At 32.9% G+C, this 20547-nt stretch overlaps 2 protein-coding genes across 3 annotated transcripts in view; both read right to left on the reverse strand.

The window, feature by feature from the left end:
- Window positions 1–7173, reverse strand: part of LOC122269156 (uncharacterized) — a 169676-nt gene extending 162503 nt beyond the window's left edge. For both annotated transcript variants that reach the window (XR_015435231.1, XM_071182933.2), the window contains exon 1: window positions 6187–7173. Coding sequence is in view for 1 of the 2 variants with exons in the window: in XM_071182933.2 (XP_071039034.2) it covers window positions 6187–6583 (397 nt within the window). In the remaining variant the exon portion in view is untranslated. The remainder of the gene's footprint in view (window positions 1–6186) is intronic.
- A 1480-nt stretch (window positions 7174–8653) lies between these two features.
- LOC107447792 (solute carrier family 22 member 21) overlaps window positions 8654–20547 on the reverse strand; it is a 32277-nt gene continuing 20383 nt past the window's right edge. The window contains exons 5-10 of the mRNA XM_021145578.4: window positions 20344–20473; window positions 20024–20136; window positions 17654–17859; window positions 16188–16369; window positions 11218–11381; window positions 8654–8775 (exon numbers count right to left, since the gene is read on the reverse strand). Of these exons, the coding sequence (XP_021001237.3) occupies window positions 8733–8775; window positions 11218–11381; window positions 16188–16369; window positions 17654–17859; window positions 20024–20136; window positions 20344–20473 (838 nt within the window). The 3' untranslated portion in view covers window positions 8654–8732. The remainder of the gene's footprint in view (window positions 8776–11217; window positions 11382–16187; window positions 16370–17653; window positions 17860–20023; window positions 20137–20343; window positions 20474–20547) is intronic.

A 20547-nucleotide genomic window follows, 5' to 3' on the forward strand; every position in this document is an offset into this window, starting at 1 on the left:
AAAATAAAAATATTTTTTTTCCAATTTGAAACATTTTAGAAGTAAATAGTTTCAAAAAAATTTTATTTTGTTTCATGTCTGTAAGTTTCTTTAAGTCGAAAAGTATGATTAATGAATTTCGAGTTCCCGATAAAAAAAAACCATTTAGTAAACCATCGAACACCATCAGTCACTATTTTCAACTTGAGTCATGATTGTTTGTAGGAAAGGAGTCGCTTACTTTATTTGAAAGAATTTACGTCTGTTAGGCATTGAAATAGATAGAAAAATTCTTTTACGCTGCTCAGAAAACAATTGTATTGTCGTAACATCCAAGACATGATCTCCAGTTAAAATTTGAACAGTCTAAAAATGGTCAAAATTTTAAATAACGATATTCGCTGTTTACGACTGCTAATGTTCAACTCCGTATCCTTGTAATTTTGAACCCAACCCAGAATACAAGGGAACTCCTGGATTGGGAGAATTTCGCCTTCTTGGAAAACTCTTTTGATGGAACTAACCCGCATTTGCAGTACATGGATGCGGAATTCGTATCGGTCAGCAAGCGCTGGGACTCGAATCCGGTTCATCTTATTAGAAGGTAAACGCCCCTGAACCATCACGTCTTATTCTATAGCATTTTGTATCCGTCGTTGAACAGCCGCCCCAATTTTGGGTTTACGACTACTAATACACAATTCCGCAGCATTGTCATTTTGAACCCATCCAGAAGACAAGGAAACTCCTAGTCTACCCAGTACCCCCAGAGTATTGATTGGAAGTACCCCCAGAGATATTGATTCGTTATGGAAACATGGAGGACTTTGCGACTCGACAGATTTAACGTGCATTAGTCACCATTTACTATACATGGAGTCTTCGGCCGGCTGGGATCGAACCCACGAACTCTTGGACATGGACCCAGTGCCCTAACAACCAGGTATCCCGGCCATATTCTACAACATTTGTAAATGCTGGAAGGTATCGATCGACAATTTAATGATTCGAATCATCGAAGTGAACTGATTCGAATCACTTTGATGATTCATTGCGGCCAAATATACCAGTTTTCTATCAACACACTTTTTAAAAATCCTCATAATTTCGCAGGTGATTTAGGACAGGATTAACTATTTCATTTAAAGGTTAACTCGTTATTAAATACTGCAATTTAATCACAAATCAGGCTGTCAATTCAATACCATTCAATAATTTACTTTTAGGTAATTTTTTAATCATCAAATCTTCTAGATTTCGTTTTAAAAAAATCTGAAAGTTCGGAATTTATCGAAAATTTCTATACCTTACAATTTTCTTACCATTCACAAATTAATTTATAAAAAAATCATTTAATTCATCCGAATACTCCATTGCATTACAGATTTAAATTTGCGATAACAACTTTTTGTGAAAGCTTTTGTCTGTCCAGACATTTTGCGAAGGGTCCTGTTTTTGTAAAATTGTGAAGAAAAAAAAACTACTCATAATTTGCGAATTTAAAATAATCGTTAAATCACATTCTTTCAACCAGGGTCCTGCTTCTGTGAATTTGTGCAAATAGGGTCCTGTTATTGCAAAAATTGCTTTTTAAATTGTAAATAGATACAAGATTATGCTCAACAAATCGCTGCTTCTAAATTAGAGATGCAACATACAAATATTTGGTATTTAGCCTATACTTCTCAATGCAGAATATTCATTTTTGACGAATAATGGAACAAAATGACTCACATTTTTAATAATTTCAATTGGCGTATTTTAGCACAACTTAGTACTGTATCACTTTTAATGTGTTACGCATTGAGTAAACTTAAACAATTCTGAAATTTATAATATTTTATTTAAAAAATTGCCACAAATTAATTTTTATTTACATAATATTCTATTAATTAATTTTATGAATATAATTTAATTTTATGAATAAAATATAAATTGATCAATCATTTATTTAAAAAAAAAAAAAAGAAATGTCATTTAATATCAATAAAAATGCGCACACGATGTTTGTAAAAGAAGAAATAATTTCTTACAATACTACTACATTTGGAATTTAAACTTAGAGAAACTTGGATAACTTCTTTCTTCTTTTTTTTTCTTCCCCCGGGAAGAGTTTATTCGATTAAAAACAAATATGTGAAGGGTCCGATTAAAAGATAATTTATTTTGTGAATGGTCCGTTTTTATGAAAAGATATTTTGTGAAGGGTCCGAATTTCTTTTAAACAGACCCCTGGAAAGAATAATTGCAGTTTCACCAATCATTAAAAAGACGCGAAGAGAAAAATGTCACATTAAAATAACATTAGAGTGACAAAATTTTGAACCGTTATAGCGGTTAACCTATTAGAGTTTATGACTTAGTCTGCCGCCCTTCACTTCTGTTATTAAATCTGAATTCGATGGGGGGGAGGAAGTTATGTTTCACCAGAAAAAGTTTGCTTTTTAGCCATAATACACATGTTACAGCTATCTGATATACACATTTCAAGATATTTCTTTGAGATATTACCAAATGAGACGGAAAATCCGACCAACCGTTCAAAAGTTACCCGACTCCTCTATATATTTTGTACCAGGAAGTGGAATCTCCTATTTTATATTTACGATAATAGGAATTGAGGTTAGGTAACTTTAGTTAATGTTGACATAAAAGTTAAGATGTTTATCCAATCATGTTAAAAACAATTTTATGTTGAGCAATAAATATTATTGAGGTCAGCTACATTTTGGAAGTCTCTCCAAAATACAGGAAAGGTGTACTCATACAAAATACATTAGGATATAAACACACTTCGATAGAATTATTGAAAGAAAACAGCGGACCTCTTAGAGAGCTTTGGAAGAACCAATTATAATTAAAGGAATAAATCTGAAAACGATAACGTTTAAGTATCATTATGATATAATAACAATTAATAAACAATATGAAAAGAAAGGGTGGTTTTTTCTAAAATCGGAGAGTTCAACTGCTTTTTTTTTTCCTTTTTGCTTATGGGAACAATAATCAATTAAGTTGTTTACATAGATTAATAATTACTAAATAATTTCGAAGTGTAACAAGGAGCTATTTTAATAAAAGGCAAATTATAAGCATATTTTTGGGTGCTTACTCATTTCCCCGGTGCAATAATAAAACAAAACGATAAATTCAACTGTTTGTTTATTTATTACATTATTTTGTTGTTGATTTTTTTATTTGTTAAACAAATAAATAAATAATGAATAAATAGATAAATAAATTAGCTGAATTTACTTTAGTCGGTGAAATGGTTAGTACCTATTCTTAAATTTAAAAAAAAAAAAATCTGTGCACACTTTGTCATTTTAATGCGAGTCAGGCAACAATTTTTAAGTAGATTAATAATTGTTTCAAAAAGGGTGGTTTCGTACTGTTGGAAAATAAACTAGATCTCGATAAACATGGAAACTCGACCATTTTAAAGATCAAATAAAGTAAAATGATGCATGTTTTTAAATTCTCTTATATTTTTGCCTGCATACTCCTAAACATTTTGTTATGAAAATAGGATACCTGTAAGTGACGTAGTGTATGCATATCGATCCTGATTGGTTGTTGAAACATGGCATTTGCTTGCGTTAGCAACTGTTTTTTTCCATTCTGATAGGAGTAAGCCCAGCCCGTCAAGTATCAATTCTCGTGAAGTGATACATTCTATAATCCTTGATGAAGATTCTCTCATAAGGATTTCAATTCTTTCACTATTTATTTCTTACTTAAGACAAAGGCTGGCACGAAGCCACATAGAACATAAACAAACCAATTCTGCATCGAAGTTGCCAGGTACACAAAACAAAAATTTCTCACGGATACAATAAAATACCTCAACAAATAATGTATCTGAGAAAGAATTATATTTCAACGAATTCGAAGCGCAATACGGCGTTGTATTCAATTAACTTCACATTAATTAATATTCTTACTTAAGTGAAGAAACTTAGCTCAACTTTAACACGCCATTATGCTTATTAACGATCAGCTGGCACTGACGTCATAGATCACGTGTGTGGATATCGTCTGTGATCTTCCTCTCAGAGTGAAAGGACCAAATTATTTTATTGTATAATTTTATAACCGTCGTTGAACAGCCGACCTAATTTTTGGGTATAAGACTACTTATGTTCAACTCCGTAGGCTTGTAATTTTGAACACAATCCAGAAGACAAGGGAACTCCCGAATCAAGTAGTGGGAGAAATTTGCCTTCGTGGAGGACTTTTTTGATGGAACTAACCCGCATTTGAGTTACATGGAGAGGAAAACCACGAAAACCTCCGACGGGTAGTCTGATGGCAAGGGAACTATAATCCATGATCAGTATCCAATTAGGGGAAAGCTGGAAATTTGAATTTCGCGATATAATATGTAAACCTGCTTAAAAAAAACTTTTTAAACGAATCTAAAACTTTTTTGCACACAAATATTAAATTTGTATAGACAACGAAAATTCGTAGCAAAATATTATTTTTAATGAAATTACTCCAGTAATTTTTATTATTTTCTTTAATAATAGTCGTATATTTTGAACTGTTAGATACATATGCGTTTAAGCTTAATACATTTTAAAGACTGTAATTTTAAATGAAAGGAACACAAAAGATATTTTTAACAAAATCGGTCGAAAAGTTATTTAATTTCAAAATGTCGTGCATTTTAAGTTTCACTTTAGGAAAAATGAATTCAGTTTTTTTGCTAATAATTAATAACTTTATTTTTATTTTAAAAAGAGAAATATCAATTTGAGTTAAAAATTCTATGATTTCAATTGTCAATATTCTATGATTGAGAATTGTCAATATTTATAAAAAGAATATGAATAATATTTTCGAAGTAAAAAAAAAATGCACACGTGAGAAACAGGTTAGAAACTAATTAGTCGGGATGTTACTATACCATTCTATTATCTCTAACTTTTTAAAACATTAAATATTGTCAATTATATGTATCTTAATTAAAAAAATTCCCTTTAGTTATTACAATTAATTTGTTTATTAAAAATAAAGGGAAACTAAAAATACTCAGGTAATCAAAATAATATAAAAAGAAGCAACTTTTTAAGTCGATTAAATCTCAAAGCTGTCTAGGGTTAGGACAAATTATAACTTCTTAGTGTTGAAAAATTTTTTTTATTTACTGAAATTCAATAATAATAATAAGAAGAAGAATTTTTGAAAAATAAAATAACTTAAAAAATCCAAAAAATACTTTTTGTCACTGAAATAGATACCATTGCATTTTCTATTTTTAAAGCTATAATTTATCTATTTATTTAAAAAAAAAAAAATTCAACTTAAAAAATATTTACAAATCTTTTTTACGAAAATTGTGTACATTATTATTTTTGTACTATTTATTTTACATTATTTTCTTAACATTATTCATTATGCTTAGTATTTCCATATTTGTCTTTGTAAAAAATTAGGTGGTCTAGCAGAAAAAGAGCTGGGAACACATAAGATCCTAATTTTTTTTAAAAATCCATTTAATGTACAAATACAACCAGAAGTTACTTTTTTTTTACACAAAATATTCTTTTTTTTTCCTTCAAAAATATAAACAGTATTTGAAATTTAATGACTTAAAAATTTTCAATATAAAAGACAATTTTTTTTTTCTTAAATAACTTGCTAGCATTCATTACGACGATTGAAAAAAACTACATATCTTAATAAAAAAAAAGACTAAAATTAGACTGCACAATGGGTAGAATATAAAACGGAACATGGCAATAAATTTTGACCAAATTAATAGATTTTCATGCACCAGGTCACAATCTTAATGGTTCAAGGGCCTGGTCTAACACCTGAAACCTGCTAATTAATTAGCGTAAACGATAATTTAAGTTACGAAATCAGACACAAAACCGCACTTTCACTGGATAAGCAATAAATTCGTATGTTCAAATATAATTCCATGCTAAATATAATTTTTCATATATACTTATTATTTTATTTAATAATAATCGAAAACATTGTGAATTGTACTATAAGTAATTTTTTACTTAACTTTAAAAAATATAAAATTTGAACGAAGTCGATCAAATAGCAAACGAGAAATCAAATTTCAAGTATACACATTTTTCTTAAAACTTGTTTACTCAAAAACTATTTGACCGATTACGCTCCAATTTTGTATTTTTACAATAATATTCAGAATCAGCAAATAGTGCAATCGTGTTTATCACTTACCTAACATGAGTATGTCGTATCCATGGGGTGGCCGAAGCATCCGTCTGCTCCAGGCGGATCGAACAACCTCCAATGAGTAATCCGTTCCTCCCACCAGCAAAGTAGCCGGTCGAACAAAACCTTTGTATTCCAAACTTTTAACGCTCTGAACTAAGCATGGGTTCCAATAACATTCTTCGTTCTCTCGAATCCAATCTAAAAACACTTCAGGACCAAAATCACACTCGGCGATTTCTTCACACTCTTTACACGGTTGCTCTTTCTTTCTGTTCCGCTGCTTACGATTCAATTTCTTAGAACTTGGCGGAACTCTTTTTAGAACAAGGGCGAGTCCCCTGCTCAGCAGCACCTTGCTCGACTCCACTTTATTCGGAATCGTTTTCTGACAAGGGGGCATAGCGATGAAGTAGTTCGTTTGCTGAGGTTTTACAACACATTAAAAAAAGAAGCCATAAAAATAATCCAAAGCTTGATATAAAAATTTATTTTTAAAGTGTGCTGATTCACTCTATATAACATCACCAAATCTAACTGTTCTTTTAAACGTTAGAGGACGATAAAATCTCTCACACTATATTGGTTGTTTCAATACTACAGAAATCGGTTTCACTTTACTCAATAAAATATAGAATTCAATTTCACTTTACTCAATAAACACTGTTCTAATTTACTGAATAAATTGAAAAATTCAATAAGCTTTCAAACTCAATAACTTAAAACATTCGATAACACTTTTCTCATTAAACTTGAAGAAATTTGGTTCCGAAGACTAAATAATTCCTAGCCAGACGATAAAAATACCAAAATTTTTATCGTTTGATATTTAAATAGGTTTGTCATAGAACAGCGGAGAAACTGATTCGCGAAAGCGGCGTTTGTATTTGAACAGTTTCATGATTGTGAAGCACGAAAGAAATCGGTTAAAAACAACAGAAAACTTCTACATTTCACGCAACTCCCGTACTGTAAACGAACAGACTAATAATGGAAGAAAACTTAGAGGTAAAACGATACTACCAAACAAGCGCATGCGCAGGATGACCAGAAACCTGTTTCATTGTTAGCTGTAAACACACGAAGATGAGGGTTATTTTAATCATAAAGTTTCCACAGCTTTTCTTTTTATTACATTACATTGTTAATTTTTAAAGAATTGTATTTTTTTTTTCGTAGAACATTTGAATTAGAAAATTTGGAAATCACATCCGGCTTTCCCGTCTTTGATCGTTTTGTGTTTCATTTTAAAAATAGTTTTGCATTTGAATTCGAAAGAATGTATAATAGAAAATACAGGTATATTTAGAAGAAAAAGTGTGTTTTTTTGGTTTTTTGTTTTTCCTTTACAAGAGGGGAGTCGATGATTTCTATTTCGAAATTGATTTCTGGTTTTACAGTTGTCTTTTTTTATTAATTTCAGAAGAGTTTCTTTAATCTCCTGTTTACTGTTACTCGCTAGCCCCTAAGACTAATTTCGCACTTCAGTATTTCATAAACAGTAACGTTTCAAGTTTTTTTTTTTTTTTCACAAGAGGGGATTAGATTTTTTTTTTCGAAATTGATTTCTGGTTTTACAGTTGTGTTTTTATTAATTTTAGAAGAGTTTCTTTTATCTCCTGCTTGCTGTTACCTAATAATAATTTCGCACTTAATTAGTTCATAAGCAGTAACGTTTTCAGGTTTTTTCCCCCTATTTTCCAGGTTATTTATTTATTTTAAGATTTCATTTCTTGAGATTTTGTTTAAATTTTGTGATTTATAACTGCATTAATGCTATTCAAAAAATTTTACACATTACAATTTGAAGTTTGAAGTTTTTACATTATAACTAAATAGTTTCCTTCGAGATTTATTAAATTAAATTGCACAAATAAATGTAATTTATAATCGTGAGCAAAAATTAGTTTGATTAGCCCGTTTCTGCAGTAAAATGTTCAATTACGTAAAAAGTAAAATTAACTGTTGAATATCTCAACTTCCCCATTTAATCATTCTCTCAGATCGTGAAAATATTAAAATTAGATCGAAAGTTATTCAAGGTGATATCTTTTTTTTTATGTTGCGCAATGTACATGTTAAAATTATGTTCTCTGATCATCGTTCGCTGATCTGCTTGTTGTGTCACTTATTGTTAAAAAAAAAATTCTGTTTGTAAAAAAAACATCAGTGTGCGACAGTAAAAAAAGAAAATAAGCAATTAAAAAATTTTAAAGTCTATTCCTACATGGTCAAACAAAGAAAAATTTTATTTTAGTTACTTTTTATTAAATAATTAAAAAAAATTTCTCCCGTAGAAAACAAATTGTAACATGTTGTTAAATATCGATAATTTTAACAATAGAGAGTGATATTAAACTTTGCACTTAACTGGTTTTAGTGACAAAGTGTGACGAAGTGTCTTTAATTTAGTTGTTAACTTAAAAAAAAAAAAAAAAAAAAAAAAAAAAAAAAAACATGAGTAACAAATCGATGCGTTTTATAACGTTTAATTTTATTTGAATAAATAGGAAATACAAATTTTATTCACCAGTACCAGTACTTTTAAATGCTCATGCTTGTACTGTAGGTTGATCTGAGGAATCTTGCTTCTTTCTGCAATGATAAACAATGTCTAAAAGCTTTTTTTTTCACAAAAAAAAATCTCGAAATATTCATGGAGTTACTATTTCATGCATTTATAGTCAAATGGAATTTGGAGTATACGGGGAATGTCGTTATAGCAGCTTTAAATGTTAATAAATATTTTGAAAACTTTTATTGACAATAAAGAGTAAAAATTAATAAATATTTTGAAAATCTTTTATCAAATTAAAAAAAGTGAAAACTAATAAAATTTTGAAAAACATTTATCAACAATAAAAAGTAAAATTTATAATAAATATTATGAAAATCTTCATCAATAATAAAAAGTAAAAATTAAAATATTTTGAAATAAGAAATATTTCAGTTCTCGTGATTTTCCTATCCATGTAACGCAAATGCGGCTTAGTTCCATCAAAAATTCCTCCAAGAAGGCAAATATTTCTTAGTACTTCATACAGGAGTTCCCTTGTCTTCTGGATTGTGTTCAAAATGAGAAAGCTATAGAGTTGTTCGGCTGTTCAACAACGGTTATCTATATTATATAAAACGCTAATACGTACGTATGTATGTATGTATCAATAAAACCGATGATATTTCTTTTCTCGCGCTGGCAACCGTTTTCATTTTTAATTGATTGGATTCGGCGCGCAAGAGCACGTAGTGAGCAACCAGATAACAATAACCAGAGTGAGCATTATCAGGTTGTTCAATTCAGATTCATGCACTAAAAACATGGCAATATTTAATTTAAACTCAATTAGGAATTAATTAATTAATTGAAGTGAGAATGCTTTAAAAGGCCGCTGTTGAATTGATATTTTTCTACTGGGAGCTACCTAAACGTCTAAAAAAACGTTTAAGTGTTTGTATTGAATGCATTAAATTTTTTTATATTTCGCGTTTATTTATGCATTGAATTTTCACGCTTTAAAATGCAGAATATTAGTAAAGCAATACTTGATAATTTATTTTGCTAATATGTTTCCTATTTTGCTAATGTTTTGATTTTTTCACCATGTACAATCTAAATAGCTAATATACTTTTTTAAAAGCCAATAAGAACATTGGTAGAATTCTTCTACATAAGTACAATACTATGTCTTTGATGATAAAATACTATGTCTTTGATGATAAAATACTATATCTTTGATGATAATATATTATGTCTTTGTGCTAGAACATTGTGTTCATTGGCGAGCGAGCGCAGCGAGCCATGGTTCACGGCGTGAACCACATAGGATTGCGTTGCAATCCTCGGGGGTTGGCGAGCGTTAGCGAGCAGGCGGCGGAGCCTCCTAGTCAAATATAAAACCTCAATGCTGACAATATCCTTATTGGTAGACGGATCATGGGTTAAAATCCAACCTTGCCGTTTTGTCAATCGTTTAGGAAAAAACAAATGCCGGTAAGTTCCATCAAAAAGTCCTCCACGATTACTCGTTTTTTCCAACGCTTGATTCTGGAGTTCCCCTGTTTTTTGGGTTGGATTTAAAATAATACGGCTGTTCAGAGTGGAATCTTGAAAGTCACAAAATAAAGTCAGCTGTTCAGCGCCAGCTTTAAAATAAAATGAAGTATACAGCGAGAGATTGAAGCGGATTGCCAAGTAAACCGAAAAACCATACTTTTTACGATTAATGGGAACATTTTAATATTAATATTTAAAGTGGTAGCAAGTTGTATGATGAAACATTTCATTATTGATGTAATAAATTAAATTTAGAATGATTATTTTCATCACTACGTTCAAAGTAGATGCATATGTTACGGCGATTGACCAAAATTGGTGTTTGTTAAATTCCACCGGTGAATGTCACATAATCGCTTTGGTAAATGTCCCAAATATCACTGCCCGGTATGCCCTACATCAATGTTTTTTAAGGTCAAGTACCACTGCCCAGTATGCATTTAACCGGTACTCCGAACGCTGATGTTTCTCCTTATCTATCCTCAGCAGTTATTAAAAAATCGAAAAAATATAATTTTATCAACCAATAGTTTTATATGAAATCGGATATAACAAATATTTCGGACATTCACCAAAACGATTACGTAAAGGACCGAGATAGCCTGGTTGGTAGGTCACTGGGCCCATGTCCAAGAGTTCGTGGGTTCGATCCCCACCGGCGGAAGACTCCCCGTGTAGTAAATGGTGACTGATGCACATTAAATGTGTCGAGTCACAAAGTCCTCCATGTCCCCATGACAAATCATTCCTCTGGGGATACTGGTCCAGGAGTGTCTCCTGGATTGGTTCAAAATTACAAGGCTACGGGGGGCTGAACAATAGTAGTCGTAAACCCAAAATGAGGTCGGCTGTTTCAGCGACTGTTATAAAATGAGAACGATTATGTGATTGTTGACATTCACCGATGAAAGTCGACATTCTCCTGATTTCGATCATTCACCGTAACATTGAATGAATGACCACTTCCATAATGGATCACATACCTGTTAAATGAGAAGAATTCTTGATCTTTCTGAAAGTCTTCCAGGTCAGAAGCATTTTGTGGCAGATTTTTATCCAATGATTCAGGCAGAAAAACGGCAGATATTCCAGCCAGGAAACACAGGAGGCTCATAACGACAAACGGTATTGCTTTACCGTACATCCCCTTTATCGTTCCATAGAAACAAACAAATAGGTAAATAAATAAATAGGTAGATAAATAAATATAGTATCTGGCCGTATTATTAGACGCATTGTAAGATTCTTATGTAAAATTATAATTATCATGCAATACTATACAGCTTTATTGTTTTTACGCGACTGAAACCGGTTTGCACTTGTTTACGTTCGTGTATCAATTGGTCACATTAGGCGATATATAATATAAATTCGACTATAGGATAAATTAGACGACATATTATATAAATATAGAACATTTAGTACATTCGGAATTATATTAGTACAGTAGAGAACCGATTATCCGGAACGATCGGGACTATCGCTGTTCCGGATAACTGATTTTTCCGGTTTTCTGAATCGCTACAAAAAGCCGTTTTTTTAGTGTTAAACCCAACTAAAAAAAAAAAAAATTGGAAATAATCTTAAAAATAAGAAAAAACGATGAGGTACTACACTAATGATTATTTTTGAAATGATGGTAAGGTAAACATCTTTCAAAAAAGAAGGAAAAATCCTAAAATCTTATACGGAAAAAAAAATTTTTTTTAAAAAATTGCGGGAAAATTTATCGAATTTTGTTCCGGTTTTTTGGTTTTCCGGTTTTCTGATTTCCGGATAACGGGTTCTGTACTGTATATTATAATAATTAGACTAAATTATTAGACGCACTGTTGTGTTTCAATAATGACATATTTTGCACTAGTTTATAGGCAATACTTTTACATTTAAGGTATCCGACTACCTTAAAAAAGAGGATTTTCACGAAAAATCACTTTTTTATTTTATTGCTTTATAATAATGCCCAATTTTTCTAGTTTTCAAAACTGTTTTGTTTTTGAATGCACGTCAAGCAGAACTTTAGTTATAGCTATTTTAGTAACAGATGACAGCTGTCCAACTTACCGGAAATTACAAAAATGAAGCCGGTAGTAGGTAATAGTTTCGGTTCCATTTCTATTTGTGTGTTTATTTTTCTTAGATATTTAATTTTTAAAAGCTCTTAAACTCAGGGCTAATAATCTGAATTATATTTTAATTAGATTTTACGTTTCGTGGTTACTGTTTGTGGGTAACATGAAAAGTTAGCATATTTTCTGATAGTTTGTTTACATTTGAAGCATTCTTTTTGTATCTTGATTTTGATTTGTTTTGAAGAAATTTATTGATTTCTTTCAAAAAAGTTTGTTATTTATTTTGATAAATTTATTGAAATGGGTAAAGGACGTACTTCTCGATCTAAGAAACGTAAATATTACGGTAATCAACATGCCACCAAAAGCGATGATTTGAGTATAGTTGATTATACCATTTATTCAAAATTGTGTAAAGCAGATGAATCTATCATTTCAACCTCTTCAAAATTATCGATTTCTATGGATGTCAATAAAGAACTGATGCCTTTGGATAAAAGCAATCTGTGTGGCAATTGAATAATTGATATTGAGATCCTGATGATAATATTAGCTTCATTATGTTGTCCGGTTTGCTATGATAACAAATTGCACTTAGAAGAAAATTCTAGATTTGAGCTATTATAAATATTATAAAAAATATTTTTTACTTCTAATTATTAATAAAAACTATATTTAGACATATATATTAAAGTGTGAAAATACAGTAAGATGGTTGTTTAATAAAAAATTGTTCCTGTGTTAAATGCTTTATAAGTAGTAGACTTTTGATGTTATTCACTAAATACTTTAAAATATCGCTAAATAATACGTTAAAATATCGCTACGCTAAATAAAACTAAGAAAATGTGTGAAGGAATGTGCCCCCTATAAAATATAATAACTTCCTACTGACAAACATTCATAGTTTTTAGAAAAAATGTAATTATAAACTTTAATTGTGTTTTTCTCAAAATGAAAATTTTACTGTTTTTTGTCTACGGAAAACAAGATAACTCAACTAATTATTATAAATTTGTCTTCAAACTTTCAGAGATTGTTTCTTGTATTGGTGGTTATGTAACAGACCTCCAGAACTCAGATAACTATATTATTTTTTGTTTTATGAGATATTTTGCAGTAGATAATGTGAAGAAAATGTGAAAAAAACTGGAAAAATATGCATAACACTCCATAAATTTTTTTAATTTCATGATATCATTTAAGTTGAGGTTCATAACACTTCAGAGGGTTATACGAAACAGCTCAAAAAGTTTGATAGCTGTATGTACAATAGTTTTTTGTGTAGAGTGTTTTCCATTAATGAGTTATTTTCATTAAAATTCTCTAAAAAATACTCTTTAAACAAAAAATTTCCTGTATATTAAAATTTTCTCTATTAAATATGTTTATTTAAATTAATATACAATATAAATTGCAATATTGTTGTGGAAAATATTTATTTTTCAAAAATTTTGTCCCGAAGGTAGTCGGATACCTTAAACATACATGTAATGGGATTTTGTTCAGGAGATTTTTTACATACTTCCTATTTGTATTTATTTTTAGCGTATTGCATAACAATGTTAACCAATTAATACGCCAACGTAAGCAAGTGCAAACCAGTTTCAGTAGTGTAAAAACAATAAAGCTGTATAGTATTACATTATAATACTATACAGATTTTACATAGAATCTTAAAGTGAGTCTTGGCCAGGACTGTAAATAGGTAAATAAATAAATAGGTAAATAAATATATATATATTTTTTTTTTTAGAAAAAAGAAGAATGACATTCAAAACAATTTGGAAATCTCTTTCAAGAGAAACATAATACGTCAATTATCTTTACTATCTTTAATTCAGAATTGTTAATGATTTTTCTCATCAGCATTTCAAATACTATGAATTAAATCGTTATAAATGTTAAGAAGTAAATATGGATTTACAGATAGCAATTATTTAGTAAGTATGGATTTATAGTTGGCAATTATATAGTAAGTATATTCTAATTGAATACTACTTTTAATTTTTAAAAAAAAGTTACCAAATCTAGTTATAAAGAGAGAAAATTGGGAAACCATTAGAAAATTATCTATAAACAGGCTGTCGTAGCCATGGTAAGTACTTAAAGGGGAGCTTCTTTGTCAAGACACGAATTATGCCCAGAACAAGAGCTATTTAATCTAAACATAAATCGATCCGTTTTAAATCTGAAAAAACAAATTATCTATTTTTAAAAGATGCATTTTATTATTAGATTGTATTATCCATAGCTTCCGGTCTCACTATTGGGGGCGAAGAGAAATTTTTTAAAATTATGTACATACATTAAGTTAAAATATCGTCTGCCCTAACTAATTAGCACATTTTAAATCACCCCTTCGGTCCCGCAGTGGACTGATCGTTAGGACACGGTTCCCAGCAGATCACCGAAGTCAAGCATCACTGACTGCGGTCAGTGTGCGGGTGGGTGACCGCTTGGATCAGTCTGCGTAGGGACCGAGGGTGTGCGGTATTGGTCCTCGTTAAACTGTGCTACCGTAAAGTGCTCGACTTCACGTGCAGGTCGTCGGGCTACCGAAGCGGAGGCGCCACCCCCTCCGCAGAGGATCAAAATTGTGATGGCGTGTCTTCGGATCATCCTCCGGGGTGTTTCCCAGACCGTCGCCAATAGCCCACTGTGCAGCTCTAGTGCGACGTAAATTAACTGCAACAACAACAATTCACCCCTTCGAACCATTAAGATACCTAGAATATGAAGATTTGATCATTAGATCAAAAGCTATTCTGGGTGGCCCGTTTTTTGGCGCGCTGTACATTACGTACTTAATTTGATATTGGATGGCGCGCTTTTTCAAGTTTAAGCGGGGAAAAAAGACAATCGGAGGGCAGTAGCCCTGAAGTCTTACTACGAATTTCAACCCCTATCGCCATCTGTGGGTAGCTTTACACGGTTAGCCATATCAGCGAAAAATATAGCAAATCACAAACTTATTTTCCTGTGCTTTCGTAATACAGGGCATTTCAAAATGAATATAGCTATTACAAACGGCTATAACTATTCAATGAAAAAGAACTGACATAAAATTTAGTCAGATCGTAGACGAAACTTCAAAACTTTGTATATATGCGTCGCATGAGATTTCCCTTGGTCACGCGGGCAACATCTAGGCGGTATTCCATTTCACAGTCTGAAGCATTTGTGCAGTCACCGACGCATGCGCTCTTTGAATTCGTCAATTGTTTTGGGGCATGGGATGTCTGCATATGCTGTTCCCATTTCGAGGTTCTAACGCTGACGATATCTTCTCCACACTGTGATAACAGAAAGACAATTGTTAAAATCAGACGAGCAGAATGCTTTCTGAACTGGACTCGCCAATTCGACTGATGAACTAGCGCATGCGTAGGATTCCGCTTCATTGCACCTGCGCCTTACGCAAAAAAGTTCCATCTACTTTCTATGTTAATATTAACGATAGATTATTCTTCATTAAATTGTTATAGCTGTTTGTAATCGTTTCATTCATTTTGAATTACCCTGTATTAGAACAGTTATAGTCACGCTAGTTATTTCACGCTAGAGCTGCAAATGATGACGGTCTGGAAAACATCCCTGAGGATGATCCGAAGATATGTAGAGGGGATAGCTTCCCTGTTTTGGTAGCTCGACGACCTGCCCGCGAAGTCGAACACTTTACGGTAGAACAGTTTAGCTAGGACCCATACCGCACACCCTCAGTCCCTATGCAGACTGACCCAAGTGGTCACCCATCCTCACATGAATCGCAGCCAGTGATGCTAGACTTCCATGATATACTGGGAAGAGTGTCTTAACGATCAATCCACAGCGGGATCTGTATTTTAGAACAATCACTGATGCTTTTATGTAATGCTTACCAAATAGATGAGATAGGGAACGAACATTGTGGCTGCCTTGCTGAAGAATTTGCTGATTCCCATGAAGAAAGATCTGGAGGTCGTCGGATAGAGCTCACATGCCTGCTGATCTGTCACCATGAACGTACCCGATATGATAAGCTTCCCAATCACGCAAGTCACTATTTCACTGTACGGCAGGCCTGTAATCACATATATTGAGACAATTGGATTATTGTATGCAATTTTGAACATAGAATGCTTCCTAGAAGCCATATGACTTGGACCCTCATTCGATCAATATTGACAAATAAGGGTTAAAAGGGTAATTATTTTCGAATATTGGCCTTATATAGAGTTGTCTGATTCACCCCGTGTTTTGCAGCCACTTTACAACCACTATCTGCCTGCTCTACATAGAATTGTGGAGCAGGCATATTTTCAGAGAGCAGGCATCAAGCAGAGCACGATTCACCCCATATCTTACAGACACTTTATATATATATATATATAAATTTAAATGGTGAAATCCGTAAACTTAAAATAACGTAACAAAACACTTGTTTCTTTTCTTATCTTTTTATTTTAATTTTATTTATTTATTTATTCTTACAGGGTATAGAAATATAAGCTCTCTTTTTTGAAAAAAAAAAGTAAGAAAGAAAGATAGGTAGGTATTTTATTTACGTCGCACTATAGCTACACAATGGGCTATGGGAAGCAGTCTGGGAAACATCCCTGAGGATGATCGGAGGATCCCTATTTTGACCCTCTGAAGAGGGGATGGCTCCCCCGCTTTGGCAGCCCAACGATCTGCTAGTTCGGAATCGAGCACTTTCACGATTTAACGTGAACCAATACCGCGCATCCTCGGGTCCCTATTTAGGCTGATCAAAATAGTCACCCACCCGATTACTAGCCGCAGCCAGTGATGCGTGTTCTACTGAAAACCACGTCTTTACTCTCTGTCTACTGCGGGACGCGTGACTGAAAGAAATGGGACCAGTTGTGAAAACAGAATATCGGGTTTTCGGCAGTGTTTTGTGAGACAGCCTGGAGAGTTATGTTTTTTATTCCAATCTTGTAGATCCTGAGTTTTGGATGAATTTAACATCTTATCATATTCTATTTTTTTATTTGAGATATAAAAAAAGCAATTTATTATTCAAAAACAGTGTTTCTTTACACTTAAACGACTTCCGCAGTAGACTGATTCTAAGGACGCAGTTCCCAGTAGAACACCGAAGTCAAACCTCACTGATTGCGGTCAGTAAGCGGGTGGGTGATCACTTTGGTCAGCCTGCGAAAGGGCCGAGGGTGCGGATCAAACTTTTCTTACTTCGCTCGTCAGGTCGTTGGGCTACCAAAGTCAGAGGATCAAAATTACAATATCAGATCATCCCCATGGATGTTTTCCAGGCCGTCGCCATTAGCCCATTGTGCAACGTAACTAAAATACCTACTTACTCTAAAACGATTTGTGATACCTGTAGTGTGCATTAGTATGACAACTCCAGTGGCGAAGTAACCAATCGCAGCGGACCATCTCCTTCCGATTCGTTCCATCAAGATCCAGAATATGATGTTACCCGGGGCTTCTACCACAGACAACATGAAAAAGTTGAGGAAAATGTTGCCTTCCAAATTGATGACGTTGTACTGCAGTCCCATGTAAGACGTGAAATCGGCAATCCTGCGAAAAATAATAATTGTCAGATTAAATTGCAAATTATCCTAATGACAAGAATTGCGATATACCCAACTGATCCGTGGTGGCTCAGGGCATAGAGCGTTCAGCTTCCAATCAGGTGACCCGGGTTCGAATCCCTGAACGATTTAAATTACACACCCGGCTTGCACTAACCACGTAAAATATGTTCAGTGGTAAACAGATCATGAGTTAGAGTCCCCTTGCTGCCAGGCTAACCATGAGAGGTGTCCGTGGTTTTCTTCCCCATGTAATGCATATGTGGGTTAGTTCCATCATAAAAGTTCTCCATGAAAGCAAATTTCTATCAATACTTAATTCAGGAGTTCCCTTGTCTCCTGGACTAGGTTCAAAATTATAAGGATACGGAAGTGAAAATTAGTAGACGAAAACCCAAAAATTCAGTCTGCTGTTCAATGATGGTTATACGTAAAATATATATCCAACTGAGCCGCGATGGCTCAGGGGATAAAGCTTTTGCCTTCCAATGAGGTGAACTGGGTTCGAATCTCAGCAATGGCTGATCGATATGAATTCCGCACCCGGCTCGCACCGACCTCAGTGTTAAAGTAAAATATCTTCAGTGGTTGACGGATCATGAGTTAGAGTCCAGGTTTAGTGAAGGTTTTCGTGGTTTTCACGCAAATGCGGATTAGTAGTTAGTAGCGAGAAAATACTATATGTTGAGGATGCTTGATGATTAAGTAAAAATTCCGTTGTTGAAGTTGATTGATGTAGTTGATATATTTACCATTTATTTAAGAAATTGAATGTTGATTGGCATTCCAGTGTGTTGCAAGAACTGCTTTAATGAAAAATTCAATTTGATAAATAATATTAAAAAAATTTATTTCAGAAATACGGAATCATATTCAGCCCAAAAGTAAAAATTATTAATTTTCGCCCAAGTCAAAATTTTTGATGATTTTCCATTAATGGACCAACATAACCTTGATGGTAATCATCAATAATTCCATAAGTAACCCTTTCAATGTAAGAATTCAGACTGATTTATGATGGTCCAACATAAGAATAATACCTTGTTTGGATGGTTTGTTCATGTTGAACTATCAGGAATTTCCATCATAGTTTCTTAGAAATCAAATTTTGTAACGATCATGAACAACCATCATCTCAATGTAGGAATTCGGACAAATTTATGAGCATCCAACATAAAAAAAAAACCCAAATTGTTTTGATGGTATATTTCTGCTGAACCAACAAGAATTAAACCATCATGAAAATGTATAGTTGGAACCATCATGGACTATCACGGATCATCAGGGATTGCTGGTCCATGTGAGTCAAACTTCTCTTGATGATTAACCACCATAGTATTAAGGTAGCATTTTCCTTCATGAATGATGGATGTGTGTGTTGTCATATGTGATGTCAACCATGTGTGTGATGATGTGTGTGATGTTGTGTGTGATGTCAACCATGGAAAATGTTGGACGACGGTGACCATCAAATGATGTCGGACCATCGTGAGTCGCACAGAAACCAACAGAAACCATCAAAATGTCTTGACTTGGGTGTTTACACATAAATGAATACATTTAGAAAATGGTCAGCTGGGGGAGACTGCAGGGCTAAGCCCCAGAGGCCGCTCACCAAGAAAGTCAGTCCATCAGCCTTATTTTGACTATATATGTGGCAGAGGATTTGTAGGCTGTCATGTCCAAACTCAGGAGGCACGGATATTTTATATTATAACCGTCGTAGAACAGCCGACCCAATTATTTGGGTTTATGACTACTAATGCTCAACTCCGTAGCCTTGTAGTTTTGAATTCAATCCAGAAGACAAGGGAACTCCTGGATCTAGTATTGGGAGAAATTTGCCTTCGTGGAGGACTTTTTGATGGAACTGATCCGCATTTGCGGTACATGGAGAGGAAAACCACGAGAACCTCCCACGGTTAGATCTGACGGCAAGGGGAACAATAACCCATGATCCACTGAGGATATTTCACGTCAGTACTGTGGTCTGTGCAAGCCGGATGCGTAATTCGTATCGACTGGGATTCAAACCCGGTTCGCCTCATTGGAAGGCGAACGCTCTATCCCCTGAGCCATCGCGGCTAGCACAGATATTGTTTTTTTTTCCTACCCAGTTATTAAAATTAAATAAATCGAAACAAACATACCAGCAGAAAGTTAGAATGAAAAATATTTTTCTTAGAGCTGGAAACTGTAAAATGGATGAGCAAGAATTTTTCTGTTCCTCATCCTTTTTCTTCTTTATCTTCTCACCCAGAGACTATTAATAATTAAATATATAATAATCAAATAAAATAATACATTAAATACAATTAAATGCATTATAATTAAATATAATAATACATTAAATATAATTAAATATGTAATAATTAAATATAATAATACATTAAATATAATTAAATATATAATAATTAAATATAATTTAGTACAAGTATTGAAAAACAAAAACTCTTTGTGTCTGTCTTACTTTTAGCATCTTAGTGAGTAAGATTTCGTCAACTTCTTTTTTATTTCTTTTTCCAATTTGCTTCATTATATGCAGTGCCTCGTCGTATCTCTCTCTGGTTAACAACCAAATAGGTGATTCAGGAACGTACCTTCACAGAAAACACAAATTAGAAGTTTGAATTACAAAAAATATCAAGTTAATTTCGTATTGAATTACAACAAA

The sequence above is a fragment of the Parasteatoda tepidariorum genome, chromosome 7 (assembly GCF_982258835.1).
Source record: "Parasteatoda tepidariorum strain Cologne lab strain chromosome 7, Ptep-v5.0, whole genome shotgun sequence".
In the NCBI taxonomy this organism is placed as follows: Eukaryota; Metazoa; Arthropoda; class Arachnida; order Araneae; family Theridiidae; genus Parasteatoda; species Parasteatoda tepidariorum.